This window comes from Apteryx rowi, unplaced genomic scaffold (assembly GCF_003343035.1).
Source record: "Apteryx rowi isolate R43461 unplaced genomic scaffold, aptRow1 scaffold_94, whole genome shotgun sequence".
Taxonomy (NCBI): Eukaryota; Metazoa; Chordata; class Aves; order Apterygiformes; family Apterygidae; genus Apteryx; species Apteryx rowi.
The window spans coordinates 399,269-423,354 of NW_020451249.1; the positions used below are offsets into that span (position 1 = coordinate 399,269).

General features: G+C 39.1%; 1 protein-coding gene across 1 annotated transcript; it reads right to left on the bottom strand.

The window, feature by feature from the left end:
* Nucleotides 1-1,723: 1,723 nt before the first annotated feature.
* ZDHHC7 (zinc finger DHHC-type containing 7) lies at nucleotides 1,724-23,049 on the bottom strand. Its single transcript, XM_026092050.1, has 8 exons — nucleotides 22,967-23,049; nucleotides 18,370-18,455; nucleotides 15,259-15,581; nucleotides 12,301-12,425; nucleotides 7,002-7,098; nucleotides 6,449-6,530; nucleotides 5,040-5,170; nucleotides 1,724-3,965 (listed from the first exon to the last, which is right to left on the bottom strand). Exons 3-8 carry the CDS (start codon nucleotides 15,562-15,564, stop codon nucleotides 3,789-3,791), a joined length of 918 nt encoding a protein of 305 aa, XP_025947835.1. The 5' UTR covers nucleotides 15,565-15,581; nucleotides 18,370-18,455; nucleotides 22,967-23,049; the 3' UTR covers nucleotides 1,724-3,788.
* Between the last annotated feature and the right edge of the window lie 1,037 nt (nucleotides 23,050-24,086).

Genomic DNA, 24,086 nt, shown 5'->3' on the forward strand with positions numbered 1-24,086 from the left:
TAACACTGGCTTTATTAAGTTTGAATCTAGGTCTTATTTTAACTTCATCCGGTGCTACAGCACCAAGGGAAAGAGCAGAAATCTTTAGGAGATGCAAAGTTTCACTTACGTTACTAAGAGACTAAGACTGTGCTTGCTTTGATGCATGCTGGCTATTTTGCAGAGCTGTATTTGGGTAGGACAAGAGTCATTTGTATTCCAGTCGCCTATTTGCTACTGTGATACATTCAGGAAGCACTGCAAAAGCTGAACGATAGCATTTTCCCTTGAAGAAATTTAGAACATATTCATACTTTGATTTTCTTAAATAGGTGACACAAAAAATATTAAGAAACATAAAGAATCACCAATCCATATTCCACCACAACCAACTACTCTGTTCAGCTCACATTGCATCAGCTGAACTGTTGCTCTTTCAAGGAATAATGGTTTAAAGGCACACGGAATTGCAACGGTCAGTGCATTTCAGTTTGGTATTATTCACGGATTTAAGACTCATTCTGCAGTCCAATTTCCGCCTTTAAAAGCCTCTCACATATTATCCACTTTCAGAGAACGTTCTGAAAACGCACGAGTAACGAGGCTTGCCACTTCTTCCTTCATTAGCTTTGAATGTATTTGCTTATTATCATTGTGCCAATAGAAAGCAGCAAAAACATTCATAGATAAGAGGCATTTCCAACAGGACAGGCACGAAGAAGTCCACAGACGGACTCTCGCTTGCCACTGCTGCAGTTTAAGCCTTCAGAAAGGGCCCATGAAAGAGCCTGCCATTACTACTAGAAATTAAACAAGGAAAAAAAAAAAAAGAGGAAGATAAACCAGTCAGTTCCATCCGCAGAGCTTTCTGCTCCATTCGAAGATCAAGCAAGACAGTCTCTTAAAAAGAAAAAAAAAGTAAATACAGCACAGCTTAACTGCTGCAGCACACAAACATAAAGAGACCATTGACCTGCTAAAAACACAAGGTGCTGGCATGAAGTTTATAACAATGTATTTGGAGCAATTTTCTGCATACAAACGATCTTTGAGTAAGTAGGATAAGCAGCGTACAAAAGGAAGTGTGATATCATACCCAGGAAAGGTAAAAAAAACAAACGACAACCCCCCCCGAAAACCCCACTATTCTTTGGATTTGTTTGCAGCAATAACAGCTTCCTGTCGCTCCATTCTTTAGTGCCTCCGTAGACCTTGTTTCCTCCTCGCGCTGTGTTGTTGGGTCAGTTGCTCTGTTTACGGYGCCAAAATTATAAGCATCTACCTGAAGTGCTGCTTTCTAGGCTGGATAAGTAGCTGTCTTCGTATCTGAAGCTACAGAATTAGGGGGGAAAAAAGTCAACATTTGGACAGAAACTGCGGTGTTTTGCACAAACGTCATGACTGTGCAAAGCCAGYTGTATTGGAGTTTTCAAGGAGGAGGTATCCCCTGCGTTCCCCCACGGGCCTTAGACAAGCAGGCACTAATAAGATAAGCAATTACACCAGAGGACGCAGAAGGCGAAAAGCCTAAGAGCAGCTAAATAGCTAGCACAGTTTAAAACCCTCAGCAAGGAAAATGGAGTAGCATCTTTGATTTGAAACCGTAGCAACTGTTACTCAATATACATGTAAATATAGATCAGAAGCCAAATGGTGCAAGACTGCTACCCTGAAGTTCTTATATTCAGATTATAYGTGAATACATACATTTATGTGCAAAAAAGTGACATATACAGAGCAGAGGTTAATCAACTTTAAGACTTCAATTCATCACTTTATTTTTTTTTAACATTAAAAAATTACAACGTAACAAGGGTCTGAAAAGCCAAGTAAACTCGATTTCACACACGCACACACTTGCTAAGTCACAGGGTTCAATTGCTTTAAGTGATATTTTTGATTTTCATCAGGATATTTTATTAAACAATATACATATTAAGAGCCTCATGACAAAGCCAGATACATTTTCTCCCAATCTTTAAGATGTGCAACTGAATATGCAAAGATCCTTGCAGAACTTCCAACTTTTCCCTCATTTACATGAGACACACAGTTWTGCTCATTTGGCTGCAATTGCATCGGATGTGTCCACCTAGAAATTCTCCAGTATTACACACCATCTCCCCCAAGCAAAGTGAATGTATTTTATAATATYGCACAGTTTTGTTCGCAGGGTCGTATCTGATAAATGGATCCCTYAGTAAGTTCACCCACCCAATGGTATAAGACTTGATGAAGCTGGAATCAAGATGCCACAAACGGTTACAAAGAAATGGAGAAGCAGGTCATCAGAAAAAGTACAGCTTCTGTAGTAAGTAAACTTACTAATACAAGGTTCTTCAGCACGTTGAACTGCTTGAGGTGGGACAGATCATCAGCACTACTGGCAAAGCAAAAGCAAAGACTGGACAAGTTTAAGGCAAGTCCCAGAACAGGGAGCTGTTTACTTCCTAGGCACRGTTTCAAGCTATGCATCAAGGCTCCTTTTTTATCTTTTACATTGTTGGTAATTTATAGAACAAATTAGTAATAATACAAAAAATATTCTAAATGCAATGTTTAAATAATCCACTTCTGGCTGAATTTCATTACTTGCAGATTTACAAATATATCTTAGCACTACTGTTATTTGTCAGGCCCACATAAAGCAGTTCTGGATCTATTCTGCTCTCTTCTGTTTTTTGAAAGTAGTTTTGGTTGGAAAACAGCTAAATTAAAAATAATTCCCCTTCTGTTGCAGATTTTTTTCTTCTACRCTTAAGATTTGTTGTACTTGAGAGGGAGGCAAGCTCTGTCAGCACTAGAAGAARCCTCCCTCCTTCCTCTGATGTCTTTGCTCAAGGGATCACTGAGTTAACAGCTTTCCTTCTATGAAAAGTCTGCAAGGGGCAATGCAAGACCTTACAAAAACAACTGTTCTTTCAGTTAATTAACTCCAATCTGCAGTACATTCGTTTTAATCCCACACACGAGAACAGAGTCACTGGTCCCACTTATTCTTGCACATACCATCCTCAGGCACCTAAGCGTAAGTTCCTTTAGCATCAATGCACTAAGAATTGGAGACTCATATCTGAGGGCAGAATTTGGCCCATAGTTGTCAGTTAAAAGTACTGCTCACTGAACATTCAGAACTTACCTAAATGCCATACGAGATTAGTACTGCCAAACACGAGACATGCTTTTGTGAGCCTGGGAAGACATTTGGCAGGGGTGTAACAGTGCCTCCGACGTGCTATGCTGCCATGTGCACAAGTCCCTTGAATCACTTGCATATGAGGAATGTGTGTCTGAAGTGGGACACAAGAGTACAGCTCTGTTTATTAGGACAAGTTGAAATAAAAATTAAAACTGAACAAATCGCTATTCCCTGAAAACTGGATTTAGAAGGCTGGGTCTCATTTGAGATCAACTTTCACTATAACGCTCTTCCCTATGATTGACAACTGCACCTAAGTACATAATTTTTTATAAAAACACACAGGTAAGTCCCCAAACATTTACCAAACAAAAAGGGTTTAACAAAAATGCATAATTAATCTCATAAAATAAATTACAGTAGCATGACAACATTTGGCTTCTTTAGAGTGACCACGTGCTTTTCCTTTGTCATCTTGTTGTTAAGACCATTGCAGATCCAGTTTGTGTCTCTGAAAGTTAATGAGATGTCTGTGACAAACGTATAAAACTGCTTGCTACAAGCAAATGTCCGGTATCAGTTTCACCTGGTCACAGATTATATGTAGACAGCCTTTCTGGCCCCAAATAAATATTATATAGTATTCTTGCAAGTTCCAGCATAATTAAACTCAAACAGAAAACTCAGGTCCTCCTTTCTTTGCTCTCAGTAAAAGTCGCCTGATTCGAAATCCTGCAAAAGGATTGATCCACAGGAGCGAAGGCTGGCCCCCGAAAACAGACTTCATTCCTTCCCAGCGTAGTCTCCTCTCCCACGTTGGCTTTTCACTCTTCAGTCTTTCAATCTCCTGCAAATAAAGACATGCAGTGACACACTGAAGTCTACAGTTTCGTAAAGTGTAACAGCAGTTATCAACAGTGATGGTTATTTGGCATTCTTTTAATTTATAGCTAGTGAGCAGATTAGTTTCTTCTTATTATTTATTTAGCAAGGGAGAAATAAGAGTGGCTGATTTAGCCCTGCAGGTACAGGGCAGAAGACTTAGAACATACAACGCATGCGAAACAGGTTGGTTCCCCCCACATACCCCAAATTAAAAAAAAAAAGAGGGACCAGAAAGGCTGATGCGAAAGCTAAGGGATCAGCATACAATATACCTATGCTAAAAGATGTTTACTCAGCTAACAAAACCAGGCAATAAGACTTCCAGGAAGATTCTTCTTTTGCAATTACTGAAGCTAGGCTTGCTTTCCCAAGTGCGTTATTCTGATGGTCATTTTCTGTACTGACTTCCCACTAATGAAGGCTGGATATTAACCAATCGTTTTGCAACTCGGTAACGCACAAAAGCTCTTCAATACAGAACACCATTAAACAGCATCAGATGAGAAAATTCTGAACAACCGCATGATTCAAACTCCTTATGTTTCCAGTCAATTATCCAGCACAAACACCCTTTCAAGGCTTAACACTGCAGACAGAGGCAGGCAAGAGAGCCAAATGTCCAAACTACGTTTATATTCTAATAAAGTACAGCAAAGTAGAAGAACAGCGTGACGGGCTGATACCAAGATAGCTAGTTTAAGCACACACCTGAGGGAAGCAGTCATTTCTTGTAACACACATTAAAAATGTGATGGTTTAGAATACAAGTCCAAAATAAAGTCAGAAATTGTGTAATCTGTGTAGCTGAAGACCTAGCTATAAATTATATGTCAGAAAAGCAGATAATGCAAGAGTATCTGTTAGAAAGCAAACCCACAAACATTTCTATTCTTACAATGGTAGAAAATAAAAATTATGATTTATTTCAGATTTTGGGTGTTCTCCAGAATAAGAGCCCCCCTCATGCAAATAAAACTACACCTAATCAAAATTTTCAAGTGGAATTGTTAAAGCATATGAAAATAGTGGCCCTTACCGTTTCATCATTGCATATTGAGTGGATTTGGGTGCCAAACATGACTGCAGTGAAAGTGAGAAACAGAAAACCCTCAAGGCACAAGAAGATCATCAGGATCACAGTTACAGGGGGGGAGAAGTCACTGCATTCTGTGAAAAGGATAAGCATATTTATAAAAAAAAAAAAATCTGAAGAGCAAGTCCAGAGTAATACATCCTCTCTTCAACAAACACCAATAAAAGCTAAATAGTTTTGACACTTAAAACAGTATTTCACAGTTGCATCAAATTTTACTGTCTATCACTGTAGCAGCTTTATTTGCTGTCCAAGGAAATAAAGATTTAAAGAAAGTTACACTTCTGGCTTTCTATACAGCATGTGGTACCACATCACTGCACTCCTGCCTCAGTATGTCAAGGCTAAAGCGAATAGGATATCAAATAAATGTTTGCATATGAGACTTTTTAAAACAGTACTCAGAACTGCACATGTATAAAGATGACAGCAGCTTGAAGTTTCATGCAGGGCAAAGGTTGTAAAAACCATCACCACTGTCAGCTCTGACTTGCTAATTAATCCAGACTTTCCAACTTGCTTGCAACTTCTTTTTTTTCTTTCAGCATCACACAAAGCAGTAAGGTTATGACTTGCACTCAGTCACATTTCTGGAGATCCTCTGATCAACTAATTAACTCTGTTAATGAGTTAAGTAAAGAAGAAGTGGAATTGTATACAGCAAGTAGAATTTTTCCAGTTAAAAAAAGCTACTAGGTTACCACCCATTTAACAGAATACTCAGTGAAAGCAGTCACATGGATTCCCTTGCTGCTTTAGGTACTGGGAAGAAGGCACGATCAACCGTCTTCTCTCAAAGGCACAAGGTCAGAGTCAGCCCTAGTGCACTGGCATATTAGGGGATGCAAGTCAGAGCCCTCAACAAACAACTAGRGCAGTTTAGGAAATTTCTCTTCTACAGGAGCCCCACAGTTGGCTCCCGTAACGGAATCGGGTAGGAAACAAGCTTAAGTCTCAGCTGTTCACAGATCTGTGGTGTGACACACAACCCAGCTGGTAGCTTCAGCCAATAGGCTGCTGAGATGGTTGAGGCCTGGGTACCCGTTTTCTTCCTATTACAGAGGTGATAAATTTTCTCTGTATGGGAAGTGAGTGACAACGCCCTTGACAACCATGGCTCCTACAGGGAATGATAGGGAGAAGGACGGAAGACTTCGTAAATCTTTAAAAAAATCACAACCCACCTAAGCTAGCTGGACTTATCGGCAAACAGGTACAGAAAGATTTTCAGGACTTCACTTTAAAAAGAGGAAAGTCCAACATTTCYTACATGGGGTTAAAATAAGTGGAACGTCATGACTTCCCTTTAATATCTGCTTGATTATGCCAGTGAAAGTTAAGTATGTGCTTACCAGTCCACTGCCCTCGGACACAGGAGAAAAACTGAAACCCACACAGTATGAGCGCATGAGCTGAAATTAGGGCTATATACATCTGGAAATAAGAGAGAGTGCTTACTTTTGACTGTTGCCAGGTAGTAAACCAGACATTCCTTACAGCCAGCCTTCACCACTCTACAGAGAATGTACTTTCCTACTTCCATTTTTAATTTAATACAATGATGTAAAATCAAATTCTAATCAAGTTTGAATCTAAAAAAATGTGGGCAACTAAGAAAGTGTCAAGATTAGCTCCCTAAATCAACACTGCAATTTCACCAACTGTTACTATATTAAACACAGTAAAATKAGGTGATTTAAGATAACAGCACTTTACAAAACACTGATTAAAATGAATATGGGTAGAAATATCTTCCTGCATGGAGAATATCTTGGGTAGAATGGGGGGAGGAAGGGAGAAAGCAGTTGTGCCCCATAAGCCATTACTCACTAATAAACGTGACCAAAATTGCTATAATCAAGGTAGATTCATACTGGGATCAAGCTGCTGTTGATTTGCACTTACCGTAAACAGAACAAAAAATCTCTGATTTTTCTCACCCACGCAATTATTCACCCATGGGCAGTGGTGATCCATCTTTCGAATACATCGCTTGCAAATACTAACGGAAGGAAAAGAGAGACTTTTGTAGCAAAACAATACTGCACRTGTTTTAATGTAGAAATGAGCGTACCCAGCAACCAAAAGCTAACGTGCAGAAATCAGCTACTTTCATGATGAACTGTACGACGGTGATTTTACTAACATTGTATTTGTATTTCTTTAAAGAAGCCCTTTACCAACTTATGCCTCAGCTTCTGCCTATTATAAATCGGACCATATAGATAAGATACTCTTCCCACAAGAAAATTAGTATTGACGTGTTCTTGGAAGAGGATCATTGCATATCTAAACACAGAATCAAGCACATCTAGTAACTTATTTAAGGCACTTGTGGCACTGAATAAGCAAAACAGCAATCCTTTCTAGATGCCAGAATAGAAAAGTAAGAACTTCCCTTTTAGAGAAGGTTTTAAGGCACAGTACTTATTCACATTTACAGACTTTCAAGGTGCAAGTCTGGTTTACAAGTCAGAAAAAGCAGTCTTACCAAGAGAGGAATTTTCCCTCCTGAGGCGGTTTTAACTATCCATACAGCTCTAAACATTCTGAACACATGCAATCAAAATCTCAATCAAAGAATAACTTACAATGTCACACCTCGCTTCTCCCAAAATAAAATACCCCCCCCCCAAAAAAGTCCAACTATAAGTAGCACACGTTCTTTGCCTGCTTCTTAATGAATGCTGTTAAACATTACTGTTCTTTGCTAGTTCTAAACTAAAGGCTTAGTTTCTGCATAGATTTTAGTCAAGCTTATTGCCAGAAAGAAAAGGCAAATATTTCAGTAACTTTTTTTATATTTGCTAGGCCATGCAGCATCGGAGGGCTCACTTTTCTTATATTTGTGTCCATCTGCAGCCAAACAAGAACAGTTATTCAAGAGGAACAAGAACAGTTGCAACATGGGTTGAGTTGAATAGTTCAAATGATGCCCACGTTTGTTTTCCTAGTTTTGTACTCAAGGTAGCCACACACAGAGTGTTTCAAGATTTTCCTGCAGAATATCCAAAGAGTTAAGCATTTTCATTTCAGCAGATACGGAGTCAAATCAGCCTCACGTATTCAGGTACTATTATTCAAATTCCTTTGTTTTTAATGAATGCTTATTTATATGATTTCTATAAGTGCTGCAGTGACAAGCCATGAAGCAAAACCAGATGATCGTCACTAGAGTCAAGAAAGGTGTGTGTGGGGGGGGTGGGGGGTTGTTGGGAAATCAATACTTAAAAATCATTTTATGCCTAGGAGCAGCCATATGTGCATGTTGTAATTCAGCAAGAAGCAGAACATACTCCTGTACAGGTAATGTGAGGATCCCAAATCTCCCCTTGCTCCTCAGAAGCTCCCATTGTCCTGAGCTATCACAACCCAGCCTCTATATTCCCACTCCTTCTTATTTTGTGGACATTAAAGACGACTCATCTTCTGATGCAAATTACTTTTTAAATAGCACCAGTTATGTGTAAAAAACACAATACCATAACCAAACACTGCAACCATTCCCTAGTGCAGAAGAAACAAGTATGATTCAAGACAAGGTGTTCAGAAGGCTCTCCAAAAAGCACATTTTCCCTTCTCAGCTTGCTGGTAAGTTCAGCCTCTCAATGACTTTGAGCTTTGTGGGAAAGGTGGGCTAACTATAGTCACCATATCCATGCCTCTTAATGTAAAATAGTATTCATACCGTCACTCCAAAAAGAAAATTAAAGAAAGTATTGAGTGAAATCAGATTCAATCAAGCCAAGCATCGAAGGGTGTGAGGTGGGCAGGACACACTTTTCCTCATTCGTTTTCCTCTTGCAAGCCCACTCGGAGCTCTCTGAGCCATGAGATGCCTGGAACTCTGTCTTTTCCATTTCTAATCTAACACCACACTTCCACGAACACTTCCAGCCAACGATCTGGCAACGATGCCGAAAAAGCGGTGCTGCCTTCTTCCTACCCCGGCCACYTGCGTTCTCTTCCCTGTCTTGTCCCCGCAGCACAGATGCTCGTGCGGGAACAGTTTGGGGAAATCAGGCCATTAGCTGGAGCCTGGGTCATTTCCCGGTGCAGCTGCACGAACGCTCCCACCTACACAAGAGGCAGGAGCAGGATGGCAGTGAGAGCGAGCAGCTGTGCGCAAAGCAAGGACTTCTCCAACGCAGGGCTGCTGCTGCTGCTGAATGCACTCAGGGAGCTGCAGCTTCAGCTCCGAATGCCAAAGCCGATGTTCAGAAAGACATAGCTAATGGCCTGAGTACTACATTTCAAAGACAAAAAAAAACAAAACAAAACAAAAAAAATGAAAACACAATAGAGAAATTGGTCTGGAGGACAGAATTTTACAGACAGACCGATGCAAACATCTCAGTGACTTGATTCTTCACAACAGTTCCCAYACACAAACACAGAAACTCCGGATCGGTTAGAAATAACGGCAGCTGCCCTCCTTCASTGAAAATGAAGTAACATTCACTTAAGATAAGTCTCTTCCCTATTTTGAAAATGTTAACTTCTCAGTAAAAAACAAATTTAATGCATTTCTCTGAAGCCAGATGGCTTCGCTGTAAATAAAGATTTCTTGTTGTTTTTCTTCCCCACCACTAATGTGTATTATGTAACTACTTTTCTTCCTCAAAAGAATTTCTTTTGCAGTGTTGCACAACAATTTTCATAACTGCATCATAAGAGCCTCTTCTGTTAATAATTTACTACTCAAAACATGCACTGTGGCTTTGAGAGCAACTATTTCACAACAGGAACCAACTTCAATTTTCATTTTCAAGTCTCTTCTATCAGCAAATTGCCACTTTGACTACTTGGGACTAGACCATCCTTTTAATGCTCTTGGAATGGGTTTGTAAGCCACTAAAAAGCTGGCAGCATAATCGAATAAACATTTTTTCTCTTTGGTACACTTCTGCAATGCTAAATCTATGGCAAAGAATCAGATTCTGGTAGCTGATTTCCAGCCCATTTCCTGTCAATGCAGGTAAATTCAACATTCAAAAAAAAATACAAAGAAACCATCCTTTGTTTTACTTAAGAAAGGCTAAGAGCAGCTAGTAGTAGCATATATGGTTAAGAGCAGCTAGTAGTAGCATATATGGTATGAGTAACGGTAACAAACAGAGGCAATTAAGCCAGATAGCTGCCTGCAGAGAAGAACATGCGAGCAGGCTGCAAAAGGCTACGCACACACACTTTCAGACTCTGCCTTATCATTTAGGTACCTTGTGACACCAGTTATGTGCTGTCTAAGCATCAAAATGCATCTCTTTCACCCATGTGGAACATGTCAGTGCATTTTACCAAGGCCTAGAAAAGTATTTACCTACAAAGTTAGGTCCCTAAACCCTGGGATAGTGAAAACGAACCCTCTGAAAGCATTACGGATTTCCTTTGCTGCAGACACTACCCGTCTTGTTCTGCTTTAACAAGGAAAGTCTCGTGATCTCTTGCTATAAACAGCATAATTGAAGTCCCTATTTAGATGATTCCTCCTCCATGAAGAAACAGTAACTTTCGATGAACTCTGCCCTATCTGGGATCCCAGGCTGCTGGAACATCCGAGATAACCCAGCACCCGCTGGGGATGCTGTCCCAGATGCACCCAGGTAACTCTGGAGGGCCTGCCTGAAGCCTATGATGTTGTCAGCTCCACGTCGAAGAGACAAAACCCTGCCTACACAGAGCTGCGCAGCCGCACGGGCTCCAGCCCCTCCGGTACTCCAGCTTCTTCGCTCAGACGCAGAGCTCAACGTAGGACGTCTTCGTTTCAGATGGGGGAAACACTTTGGAAAGATACCTGCAAAGTCTCTGTAGGAGCCAGCCTGAATCTGAGATGAGAAAATTAGCAAGATCCAACCCGCACTGAGCGGAGCTTCTGGGGTGTCCCTTCACCACATCCCACGAGCACAGCGCCAGGACATCTGAGGGGGCTGCGCAAAGCTGTCTTGGATCCCCAAGAGCGTAACAGCTTATATTCTGCCGCAGGAAAGCTGCGGTATTGCTCGACACCCGAGCGTGCCCTGCGAGYGGCACACCACGTTCACGCAGCCCTCTCTGAACCACCAAAGGCAGCCAGAACCACGCTCGCTGCGCATAAAGCCAAGCCCGGCACCTGCATTCGTGCCACAGCTAATCTACGACCCAGATAAACTAGCTGAAGATAATTCTATACTTGCCTATTTATATACGGAACTTTTCCCTTCACACTCCAGATACAAAACCCACTCACATCTGAGATAAAAAAACAAGTTTTCAGACCCAAGGCAGAGTAATTGTAATGGAAATAGCTCCTCAGCCATAATTTTCACACAGATAAGTGACAACCACTGAGATATTTAATTTAGAAACCACAAATTTGCAGACTAGTTTTAGAGTCCTGACAAAACCTTCACTCTTCTTCTGATGGGCACCAACTCAGAGACTTTAAATTTAATATTGTCACACATTTCAATGCACATCACTCCTCAGACCTAGAAAGAGCCACCCGAATCATTAACATATTTATGTAAGTCTTAATTATACAGGCATATCTATCTTCAATTCTCACATAATAAACATGACAAATACCTCCACAGTACCTGAAAATTCAAAAGGCTGAGAATTAAAAAGAAAAGATAGATTCACTATCTTTTACATAACATGCTAAGTTCAAATTAACATCATTTTTTTCCTTACTAAAATGAATCGTCAATAAACAGAACACATTTAACTGATTACACATACAACTTTGGGAAAATAAGCTACCAATTCACATATCATATCAAATGAAGTATGATGAAGACAGGAAGAACACCAACTAAAGTGGTAATTTAAAATATATCTGCACTTTCTAAATTTAAGATTGCAGGAGTCATTTCTTACACTGGCTTCTATCAGAAAGTTCCTTGAGATTTTTCCAGTTGCCCTGTATTATCAGAAGTGTGGCACAATAATTAGAATGATGCACAGGAAAAATTATTCACAGATCAAAAAAGATTTACCACACCACAATAAGATTTCAAAAAACTCGACTCTCTTGCTTCTTTCCTCTGACCTACATTCATTTTGGGTCGTAGTTTATTACATATACAAACTATTCTGCAAAACATGAACTTGAAAGTTTATTGGATACAGTAAGAAATTTGTGGAAAAAATTAACGCATAAATGCCGGGAACATTATTTTGAGGCTCAATATACATAATTGCTTTAAAGAAAACTATGACATACCTGCAATGGTGTGCACGTTCAGGTTTGATACTACAGCACTTTGGACATTTGTAGATCACTTCTCCTGGTTTCAGTTGCAAGTTATCCATGTATTCTTTAGTGGCATTTCCTTTGGGTACAGCCCCCTGAAATCATTTCAGTTAAAGGAGAGAAAGCTTTTTAAATGATATGCGAGTGTTTAAAAGCGCATTTTACAGATTTCATACCAGTCGTCTCAGTATAATTGCTGAAATAAGTTAACTTACTTAAAACTAGTCTGCCATAAGCCAGAACCACTTCCAGATGAATGAGTTACCTCTGGCTGATCTCAAATTGTTTCACTTGAGCAAGACTCATTTATGACCAAGTATTAACATAATTCTGATAGAACCTGCAGTTACCAGCATACATAAAACAAAGGAATACACATCTTTACATGCAGACAGAAGCACTATGGGTAGAATATTTGCTTAGAAGTTACTCTGAGCAAGCACTGCTAAGAGACACATGCTTTCTTTACAGTGGCATACATTAACTGTGAGGCTCTATTATTAGGCGAAACCATCCACAAAAGTTAATTCAGCAGAGCAAACTGCTTGAAAGATTTTTATTTCGAACTCTTCGAATCCAAGATTTAGCCCCCGCTACGTACACAACTTTTCTACAATCATGAGTCATCCGTTCTTCCTTTACACTTAAGTTTGTAGCTTGGACACTGTTGGCACAAACCGCCACTGCTTTCTCACCATCAGCTTCTTCATTCTACGCCCAACGTTCCCTTCTGCTACCGTGCAAGTTTGTGTAGCTACATGGTGAACAGTTGAAGGAACTGATCCAGAAGAAAAATAATCCAGCAGGAAAAATGAGGTTTTCAGCTGATTAGTTCTCTGAGCTGTTCACCACAGAGCTGCATAAACAGCTGTGCTGATATAAGGAGGAAGGCGATGAAAGGACAGGAATAAGCAGGATTGCTTCTTCCAGTAGCAATATTAAACTATAGCCTTGCAAGATCGGAATCTAACTTTGGATAATAAGAAGAAAATAATGGAAATTACCATTGTCACTCTGTTTATTTATATAGCTAAAGGCTTATCTGCAACAGGAAGCAATTGTGAAATAAATTGGGATGCGAAATGACAGTGCAAGGGCCTTTCTGTACTAACTCCTGCGGGAGCTGGCATTATTTCACACAGGAATATCTGTCTCCAGGTTGGCTTAAGTCACCCGCAACATTCTGTAATTATTTCTCAATGCACAAAAGCCAATGGCAACATCATCGCATTACGCAGACACCTAAAGGAATTTTYGGGACAGAATTAACTAACTAGCAGACATTTCACATTCAATTGCAAAACACCTCTTTACCTAAGCAGAACGTTTTTGTTGCCTATGGGCTGGAATAACATTTTTGGATTAGTGTTGCCTGAGACACAGCCCAAGTTCTGCCCCCCGACGAACTCTTGTGCACCAAAACAAAGCTCTCTGGCTAAGTGGTGCTTCAAACTTGAGCCAGCTGGCCTGTGAATGGGTACGGGCTGAAAGAGCGCTTCTTAAACACTCATGCTGTGCTGCCGGAGTGTGTTCTGCAGTATGAGTGCTCTCATTGAAGTCAGGAAACTGCTTCAGCGCAGGCATCACGAACTACCTCAAAGAGAGAGAACTCCTATAAGCACAAATTTATCCAGTTCCAGATAAATTTATGCTAATAAAGCAACTCATGAATTCACCTATTCGCCTGTCACTAAGGAATAGGTCCATGCCTTCAGGCCACGCCTTTACCATTTTGCTGATAAAAATATGCTTTATTTCCCTAATATGTTTCAAAATCTCACACTATTGCCAATTCCTTCCAATGAAAAAAATCTATTTTTATATTTATGATAGTATGTTATAATTCATGTGTTTTCAGGCAGTTTATTCCTTCTCCCTTCGATCTTTGTAACACATAGTCTTGCCTTCCACTCAGGGAGCCAGGAGGAGGGGAGCAAAGAAAAAAGGTAGTGATTCATCTCAAATTCATGTTCTTCCATAAAGAACAACCTGGGTCTAGAAAGACACACTATTTTACCAGTACATATTTTTAAGCAATCTAGCCTTAAACTATTAACTTTCTTAGCTGTCACAGCCTGTAGAAGTCATAACGTTTCACCACTGGGTGTGGGCTTGGAAGTAAATGAAAGATCTAGCAAACCATTAATTACAGCACCCTGGTATTTATTTGGAACACTCCCCTAACTTTTAGATATACTGTTACTGTCTCAAAATCTGGAGAAAACTGACTCCCCCACCCCTCCAGACTTCTTCCCTAAAAAAGGGTAATAGATTTTTGTAGAAAATAAACAATTTCATCTCTTGGAGTCTTAAATTGAAGAGGCAAAGTCCAAAGAAATGAGTCCACTTAAGAACTCTCACATCTACACTGTTCCAACTGCATGCTAGTTCAGCTTAAATCTCAATTCCCACTGAGTCCATACACCTAAACGCAATAACTTATGATGTAGTACTTGTTAGTTGATATCACAGTATGCGAATGAGAGTTTCCAGCACATCTACCTCTAAAAATCCTTTCACATTCCATAAATGAAAGATATATTTCAAATGATACAACAGGATGAAACCACAATTTTTTATTAAGTTTTGAAAATATTACTAGGGAAAAAAGTAAGAAAATATAGGACAAAAATAACTAGCTTTAGTAGCTTCCTCAGAGCCTAGGTTAATATTCAACAAAAAATGTATTTCTCAGAAGCCTTCCTCTCTCTTATAATTCATTTTACACTGCCTGCTCCTCAAGTCAAAGCTCATTTATGGTTCATTAACAGAACAGGAGAAGCACAGATACAGTCCCTCCAGTTTGAGGGATGTGCAACTAACACAACGCGTCCTATCAGGAAGGGACAGACACCACGTCTTCAAATTTCTCTGCAGCTGAGTCACATGAGAGAACAGTGCAGTGTCAAGGAACGATTGCATACTTACTGGATCAGTTAGCATAGTTCTCAGATGAGATGACAAAGCTAGCACTGCCAAGCAGTTAAAGAGAACACCGTTGATCACAGAGTACCAAAAGTCTTTGGAAGGCAGCAACATGACAAAAGTCACTACGAAGTCTGCATAGACAACCAGAAGCCATGTCATTATAGCACAGACCATACCACAGCCATCTCGGATGAACCAAACCCTTTCTGCCATGTCGGCCTCTGACGAAGAGGAATCGTAGCTGTCATTTTCAGCAAGAAGCGGGTGGTGCTCAACATCACGGAATCTGTGCCCTGATGACTGCATGGTTTTCTGGACTTGCCCTGCAGAAATCAGATGTCGTTATTATGCATAAAGAAGCCTGAAATACAGCCGCTGTCATTTTTATAAGATGAAACATATCTTGTTAATCCATTTTGAACCTGGCTTTTTTGATCAAAAGCTGCTCTATGATTACATAAAGCTGAAATATTTCTGTAATCAAAGGATAATCATTTACAAAGTTTCACCAACAAATCTGTAAACTGTTTACTGAGCATTATGACACCATAACTTTGTTTTTGATCATGCAACTTCAATGTTTGACCAAGAGACTTGGGAGTGGTTTCATTTCCACCTTGCTGATGCCTGTAAACCATCCTTCTGTTTTTGTTAAAAATACAATCTCCTCCTTTTATCTCAAAAGGAAACAGCAAAACCTTCATTAAATTACAGCTTATGTCTCAGAAACTAGCAAACTACAGCACCAGGCTGTTGTCTTTTCATACTGCTCCAGGAACCCAGGGAAGAGAAAAAGAAAAACAGAATGGAAGAAAACCTGTTCCAGTCAATTGTTCACAACACGAAAACAGAGCACATTAGCAAACAGCTAAATTTGTTGACAAAAGTGCTTTTGTGTTGGAAAAAAGCCTGTTACAAAAATATATTGGACAACTGACAAAATGGTCTCAGATCAGACCAAACTTAGGGGAAGCAAATGGCAGTGGCTAAATTAGCATGGCAATGGATTACACGAATCAAATTTTCAAAGAACACATTAATTAATTTAGCTTCATGAAAACCCTTTTAAGGCTTTGTTGTTGTTCCAATGTGGAACAAAACCAAGACTTGAAACCTTTATAGTTTTCATGAAAACAGAATTATTTTCCAGAGATCTCTAACAAGCAAAGATATGAAATGGCAGTATTGAAGTGCTATCAACAAGCAGGAGACAAATTATAATTTAAGCATTACGCACTAAGAATAGCCTGCTACCTTAGAAGTTACTGTGTTTGAAAAATCATATTGATTCATCCTATTAAAGGCCATGTCTGAGAGAAACTTGAAAGCATTGTATTGATTGGGGATAGTGAAACAGAAGTCTCATTTTTTTTCCTGCATTAAAGGTAGCCTCTACATGACTGGTAGGATTTACAACACTAAGTTACATGTCAAGATCTTGAGTATAGCATCACTTTGCTAGGCTAAAATGGTCAAAGTGACCATTACCAAGTAAAGAGACTCACATGGGAGGTAGCTTTCAGATGAAGTTATGTATTTTTAGATACTTTAAAAAGGAATCAATTCAGATAAATATATTCCAACTACTAAGTCTTTATGATACTGAAATCTTACTGCTAGAACCAAGCAGGAGTAATCCAAGAGACTAGAAATGGAAACAAGTGTATGCAGATTGCAGTGCAGAGGTCCCAGAGCAAACTTGAAAATAGCTGAGATACCCAGTAGGACACAGTTAAGCGTGGGCTACATTCTCTTGCTGCAAACAGGAAAAATTAACTGAAACCTAGCTCTGGTCACTTACTCTAGTCATTAACGGAATGCAATGTTACAATTTCTAGTAGGTAGATTGGGTTTGCTTTCTATTCAAAAATTTTTTTTAATTTTTTAAACACAAAAGTCTCCTCTCTTATTAGAATACAGCTATTAAACCATGGACGAAGGCAGCTGCATACTAGAAAAATGCCTTAGAATAAGCTTCACCTTCCTCATACACTCTTCAAACTTAAGTTAACCTGGATAAGTAATGGCCCTCTCTCTTCAGCTACTTAAAGTTATTCAAATCTTTCCAAATGTTTACAGTTAACATTACAGGGTAATGCCAACTGCCTTCAAAAGCACTCTGGGACATCAAGCACTCCTTGTGGTCAAGACTTGTAAAAGAAAAGTCAAATTTCATGCAGACTACGTAATTAGCAGCTGGAACACGAAGATAGCTGAGTAAAAACAGGTATTATTTCATCAAAAATGGGCACACAAAACTTAGAAGGTCTTGTCTGACTCTTCCCCCCCGCCACCTCGCCAAACCCCAAAAGGATGCATAATAAACTTTCAAATAAGCCTTAAAGCATACGAAAGCTGACAGTCAAGCCAATTTGTAACACACCCAAAATACCCACCAAAATGCTTTGAAGAGGCAAACCTTCTTTAAAGAGCTAAGTGGCGCTACTGCAGAAAACAGCCAACTACAGTGCTTTCAGATGTCAGTATTTTGTTAAAACATTTTCCAGAGGCAAATTTTGTTTTATTTAACTGAAATTCAGGGTAAATTCAACTAAATTTCTAATGGCAAAAGCATTAGATTCTTCAACTTTTTGATATTATAGTTTTTTCAAACTTACACTTTTGTTTAAAAGGTCAATAAATAACTAATTCTGAAATATTTTTCCAAACAAAATTCCAATGTTTTTCCCCAAAGAGCCGTCTAAAATCACCTCCTCTTGCCCCTCCCCAAACTTCCTGCTGTTCAGATGTTTGGGAGTGTTTGAGAGGAACCAGTGAACCAAAAATCAAGCTCCCCATTTTAAAGCTTCATACAAATTTTGAATTCCATCCATCTAGGATGTAATATCTTAGCATAAGAAATATGCAATGATTTTTCAATCAAAGCAAGTTTTCAGCAGTTCAAGTCAACAAATTATCATAAATCAGAATATGCATCAAGATGCTGAAAAATCAACAGTTCTGCACAGATCATGACAAATGCGAACTTTTGATTAATTCTGCAAACAACTATTTTAGTGTGAAAATGAAATGGCATAAAGCTACTGTATTCATTTTGTTTAATTGTATTAAAACCAACAAAAAAGTAAAATAACAGAAAAACACATATACCTCACAAATGTTTTGTATGTTATTCTGACATCATGTCCTTCCTTTAGGCTATACTAGGATATGCAGAGTGTCATATCTGGTGTAATCTGAAAAGACATCATCAACAAATTGGTTAGTAACGCGTTATTGCTTCAGGGAATTAATGTTAAGCACAAATAATGTACTATGATAGGACTGCTTTGAAATATACTGCATGTACTTACAGCAAGCAAGCTTTTGACTGCAGAAAAAAACATTTTGGATTGTTCTTTATGATAGCTTGATCAATCTACAAAACTCTAAACAGTAGGATGTCAAATAACCCTGTATATCAGTCTTGTTCATGTTTTTTTTTTTAAAGATGAGTTAGATACGTGTATTTTAGCATTACAAACTAAAGTATCCAAAAAAGTGTTTCTTTTGCATGTTTGCTATTCCTGTATGATTAGAGTATACAGTATCAAAACAAACAAACCAACCAACCAACCCTTATTCCACTGTGTTCAGAGCTTAGAGCAAGGTGTTTGGTAAGAGCTTACTAGGTACGAACACACCTACTACTATTTTTATAATTGCAGGATAGGCTAGGAAAAATTAGAATAGTTTTCAATTTAATTAGATTGAGTTGTGGCTAATTTAAAATAACAAAGCTACTCTTTCCAGAATCTGTATATAAAAAAATGTTGCCCCAAATTATGCCTATGGAAATGTGCACTTAGAAGATTCTCCTTGCTAGAATTCCATYACATAGGCAAATAATAATTACAATATTACTTATGATACACAAATTAGTATAATGACTGAAACGCTGGCATAAGCTGTTCTAACCATATTTAATTTTACAACCTGAATATTTCATGAGCTTGAGTCCTAAATCACATTGTTTACTTTTCACAAGGATGCAATACCCAAACCCCACACACAGCGTGAAGTGAGAGGTCATGATTTTAAGAGTCTAGGAGATTATCCTTTTTATAATAAAAGGGCAGGAGGGGGAACATCCTCGAGGTGTGGACCTGAAGTCCTGACTCGAAAAGCGGGTGAGCACACGCACGCCGCACAGAAAGTACATTGCTGCTGCCGGCGCTGATTCCTGGCAAACGAGATCCGAGTGCCATTGCCACTGTCTCACCCAGTCCTGCCGGTGCCAATTATAACACGTGTCTTGCAATTAAGTCCCCAAGCGGCAACCAAAGAGGATTTTCTTGCTTTGCTTTATACAGTCCAGGATGAGATGATTAGCTTGTAGAAGGAATTTCAGATTTGTGTCTGGCTAGAAAAGTATCTCAGTGTATTTTCTCAGTTATTTTATATTACTTACGTAAGCTTCCTGACATGGCGACTTCATTCTTTTATTTGGAACGTTAGTTTAAATTCATATATTTTGATAGTAAAAGAAGGATACTGCTATTCAACAGCTATAGCAAATACTAAGCCACCTCCTATTAACTGAAAGCTTCTGAAACTAGCTGTTTCAAAAATTATTTCAGAGGCAATATTATTTGATGGGGCTCTTCACTATATGTTTTCAAATTTTTACAGTTCAACCTTCTAATTATACTAAGTCAGGTTTCCCCTGAAAATGAGAAGGTTCCTGTCTTATTTAAAGAAATTTGTGTATTCTACTGCAAGCCTACAAGGCAATGCAAATGCTTATTATATACATGTATCTGAGTGAAGCTACTGACTGCTTTTTGTTTTGCTTTATAAAGAACCTTTTATACCTTTGTTAAACAAGTTTTCACAATATTGTGAAGGCTACAATCATTAAGCTGTCATTGACATGGCATTTTGTGGAAGCTAAGCAGAAACTCATAAAAAGATCAGTTGAATATATCACATTAATTTGCAATGCTACCCACCCATTCTCTGAGTCAATGGTGACAAGAAATAGAAGACATGCTAACCCTCTGCAGGTGAAATATTAAAGTCAGAGTAATAATTTAAAATGATTAAGACAGAACCCATTGACAAAATGGTCAGGCTCATGATTTGTTCAGTTAATTCTCTAATCCTCAGTGCAATTGCGTTCAATATTTCAGTGCGTCTCGTAGCATCAACAGTTTTTGGTTTACATGGAAGAGCATCAACAGTTTAGCTATTGTGATAACACTAATATATTCAACATATTCCATGCAAAATGTTATCTGTTTGCACTGATGATTAGCTTAAACCTAATTTCGACTCAGTTCCACTCTTAAGTGTTATTTGAAATTCTTGGGCTGAATATGTCTTAATTGTCTTGCTTCTCATCGTTAACGAAATGCAGGCCCAAAGTGCAGAAAAATTATTGGACTAACAATGATATTCACAAATGACAATCAGGCTGCTTAGAAAGCATATGACAGTATAAAAACAACTACGGAAGAAGTTATTACAAACTCATGATCACCGGAAAGATTGTCTTGTAAAATGCCTATTTCTAATGCATTTAGAGTTTTCCACTGAGGCTAGAGAAGATTCACTGCATCGGCAGTTCTCCCTTCGCCGAGTTTAGTGAAGGCTTTCGGAAGATGAGAGAGGAACTGCTTTGGGGTTAAGTACAGTCCTCTAGTCCTCTTCCCTGTTATTTTTTGAGGAAGAAAGGAAAAACACTGTTCTAGAAAAATCCAATTCTACTGTTTTGCAGACATAGAGATAAGGATAGATATACAGATAAGAATGGATATACAGATTAAAAATCCATTAGCTGTCAAAGCTTCTGTCTTTTTAGGTTGCTTAATTTCTTAAACTGTGAAAGGGACAGTTTTGAAGACTGCTCTTTTTCAGTTGCAATGCAGTAAACAAAATGCCTTTATTCCAGCCTTTCTGATTGAGTTGATAGGTCAAGAGTTGTAGGGACACTAACAGATGTTGCTTACATATGAAGGACTTAAATCCTACCTAAAAAGCACAGGATCAAACCAAGGTCACAGAACTGTAGTCTTACCAAAAGGTTGTAGGGTGAACAATTTCAGTAACAGGAAAATTTTAAAATCAAATGGGTAAACCTAGTACTGCATACGATTCTGTGGACAACGTGGACCATTCATTGCTGACATAAAAATCTACCAGTTAACATCCAGACATAATCATGTCTAATTTAGATGACTAACTTTTCATTACAGATACATGCAATCCAAACCGCAAAGCCATTTAATAAGTAAGCTGTGGCTGTTTTCAACTTCTGCTTAGTGACATGTTTAGCAAACAGCCGCACTGCAAACATCAAATAAACTACTCCAATAACTACACAAACCAGTATCTGTACTGAAAATCCTTTAGCTCAGCTCCAGCAACAGCCTGGCTGTGGGCAAGGAAAGGCGCTAGAGCTCCAAGGTTGAACTTTCTCAGAAACGACTGCATATGCAAGAACTGCTCGAGTTGTGAGGATTCAGAAGAGCAAATGCAGCAACTACACTCCCACATCAGCCCCGACACACTCAGCTTTTGCTATCTGTAATTACAAAGATATAGATCTGATTTCCAGAACCCGGGACATAAGCAATATAGTGCACCAGTGTACACACCTCTGAAAAAGAGCAGGTTAAATAGCTTGCGCTGGCAGCCTGGGATATCACCCCAAAGTGCCGTTACCAACTTATTCTCAAATCTGTCCCATGGCCTCAGTAACATATCCTCAATAATGATACTTTACAGTGTAAGCACATAAATCATGTGATGCTGTTTACAGGTAAACACCTACCTATGAATTCAAAGGACAATTTTCAGTGAGCAAATAGCTTTAACCTTGACCATATTAAGTATTTTAAAGATTCTCCTTATGCTAGTCTCTAATAAGAGCTTTCCAAAAGCAAGCACCAGGCCATAGGAAAACTCTAGAAATGTTTCTTTTCAACTCTCAAAAGAACATATGTTTCTCCTCTACAATCTCAAAAAAGGGAAGAATTGAAGAAGTACTTAAGTATGGATGTTTTACTAGGAAGCTGGTCATCTAATTACTTATGTCTTTATGTTGGTACTGTCTTACAAACATCTCAAACCACTGCACTAAGAATTCTGGGTAAAACAAACAAGTTATGCCAAATGAAAGAAAAATTATGCATGTCTTCAGAACAAATATTTATAAAGTGTATTAATGAGCTTTGCTCATCAGCAATAAACTTGGTAGGTTTGCAATACAAGTTTGGTTTCAGAAAGTACCAAAATTCCAAACAGCATCCGAGATGCTCAATAAAGCTTTTTTTTTTATAACAATTTTTCCCCCTCACGGACGTGGAAGTCAAAGAGGATATATTTCATGGGACTTTAGTGCCCACCAACCATACACACAACCCACTATACAATATGTGATGGGCTCAGCTCATTGGGCTACAACAGCAAGGACAGAACGTTTCTGAATTAAAGAGCACCCTTTAACTGAGAGGAGGACACAGGCACAATCTATGTCAGTAATGGCTGGGTTTTATATCTTAGCCATTTTCAAACAGGGCCACAAACAAATTCAGATTAGACTCCAGAAAGCTAGGAACGCAAACATACGTCAGTTTTGTTAAGTGGAAAATGGAAGTTTTTCTCCCTCACCAATAACAATTGAATGCATCAAGTTCTAATTCAGAGTATGATTTTTCATTCTAATTTTTGTATTTATCAACTTATGCTACGCCCTCACACTCACTTGCAGATAGCTTGGTTATCACATTCACTGATTGCACTGCAACATCAGGCTGACAAACACATTTTTCTGCCAGTTATTACATCCACGCCCAGGAGTGATTCTTCCTTCCAGGTGCCAAAACATAACAATCAAATCCAGACTATCTTCACAAGCATGCCAAGTTCTTCAGCTTTCCATATTGATTAAGAAAGTGTTAAAGCCTTTGTTTTAATGGTTCCTCACAGCTGATACATGTAAAGTCTGACCGTTACTTTCCATTCCTCATTTTCAGATTTCTGACTGCTGCAGTACACTGCCAGTTTGCTTCCCTTAAAAGTTTTATGTCTCCATAAAAGGCATAAACAAAAAATTCATCAGCTATAGATGGTACAAAATATATCAAGTTAGAGCAAAAGCAAGAGAGTTCTTAGAGAGATGAGAAGTATTATCAGTTTCATTTAGCCACAAAGAGCTTTCAGCTATTAAACTCTACCTAAACGCTAAAATTTTGTATCAGTTTCATCTACTAATGAATCAGTACGGCACCCTACTTCATCTGAAATTTTTCAAAGTCAGAGAGCATCTATTTCAAACAATGTAATTTAAAGCTGTTACCATGTACAGCCCCAGTGACTTCAACCTAATTATGTCTTCAAAGCAAACAGCTACATCAGTGTAATCCAGCACCTTGAAACCATTATACAATGGTATATGCAGCATGGAAAACAGCCAGCAGTCTCCCAATTTTTTTTTTCCCTCCTTTATGGCACAAATCACACATCGTTCAGCACAAATGTCCCCTCTCACTTTTAAGAGCGTGAAGCGCTTCCATGTCCGCTCCCTGCAAAATGCTGCCTTTCCCTCCTGGAAAGGAGGCGAACTGGCACCAGGGGATTCAGCCAAACCGCCCAGAGCCAGGACAGGGCTGAGGGGCGCGGGGGGCCCGACGGCCGCTGCCCCCCGCTCCCAGCGGGGCTCGGCCGCCCTTGCACGGTGGCACCGGGGACGCTTGTTCCCATCACTGCGGACAGGTCATTTATTATTATTATTATTATTATTAAATAACGTGGAAGCCGGCAGGAGCGCAGCAGTCGCCCGGCCGGACCCCACCGCACGCCGCTGCTCGTCCCCACTCACCTTC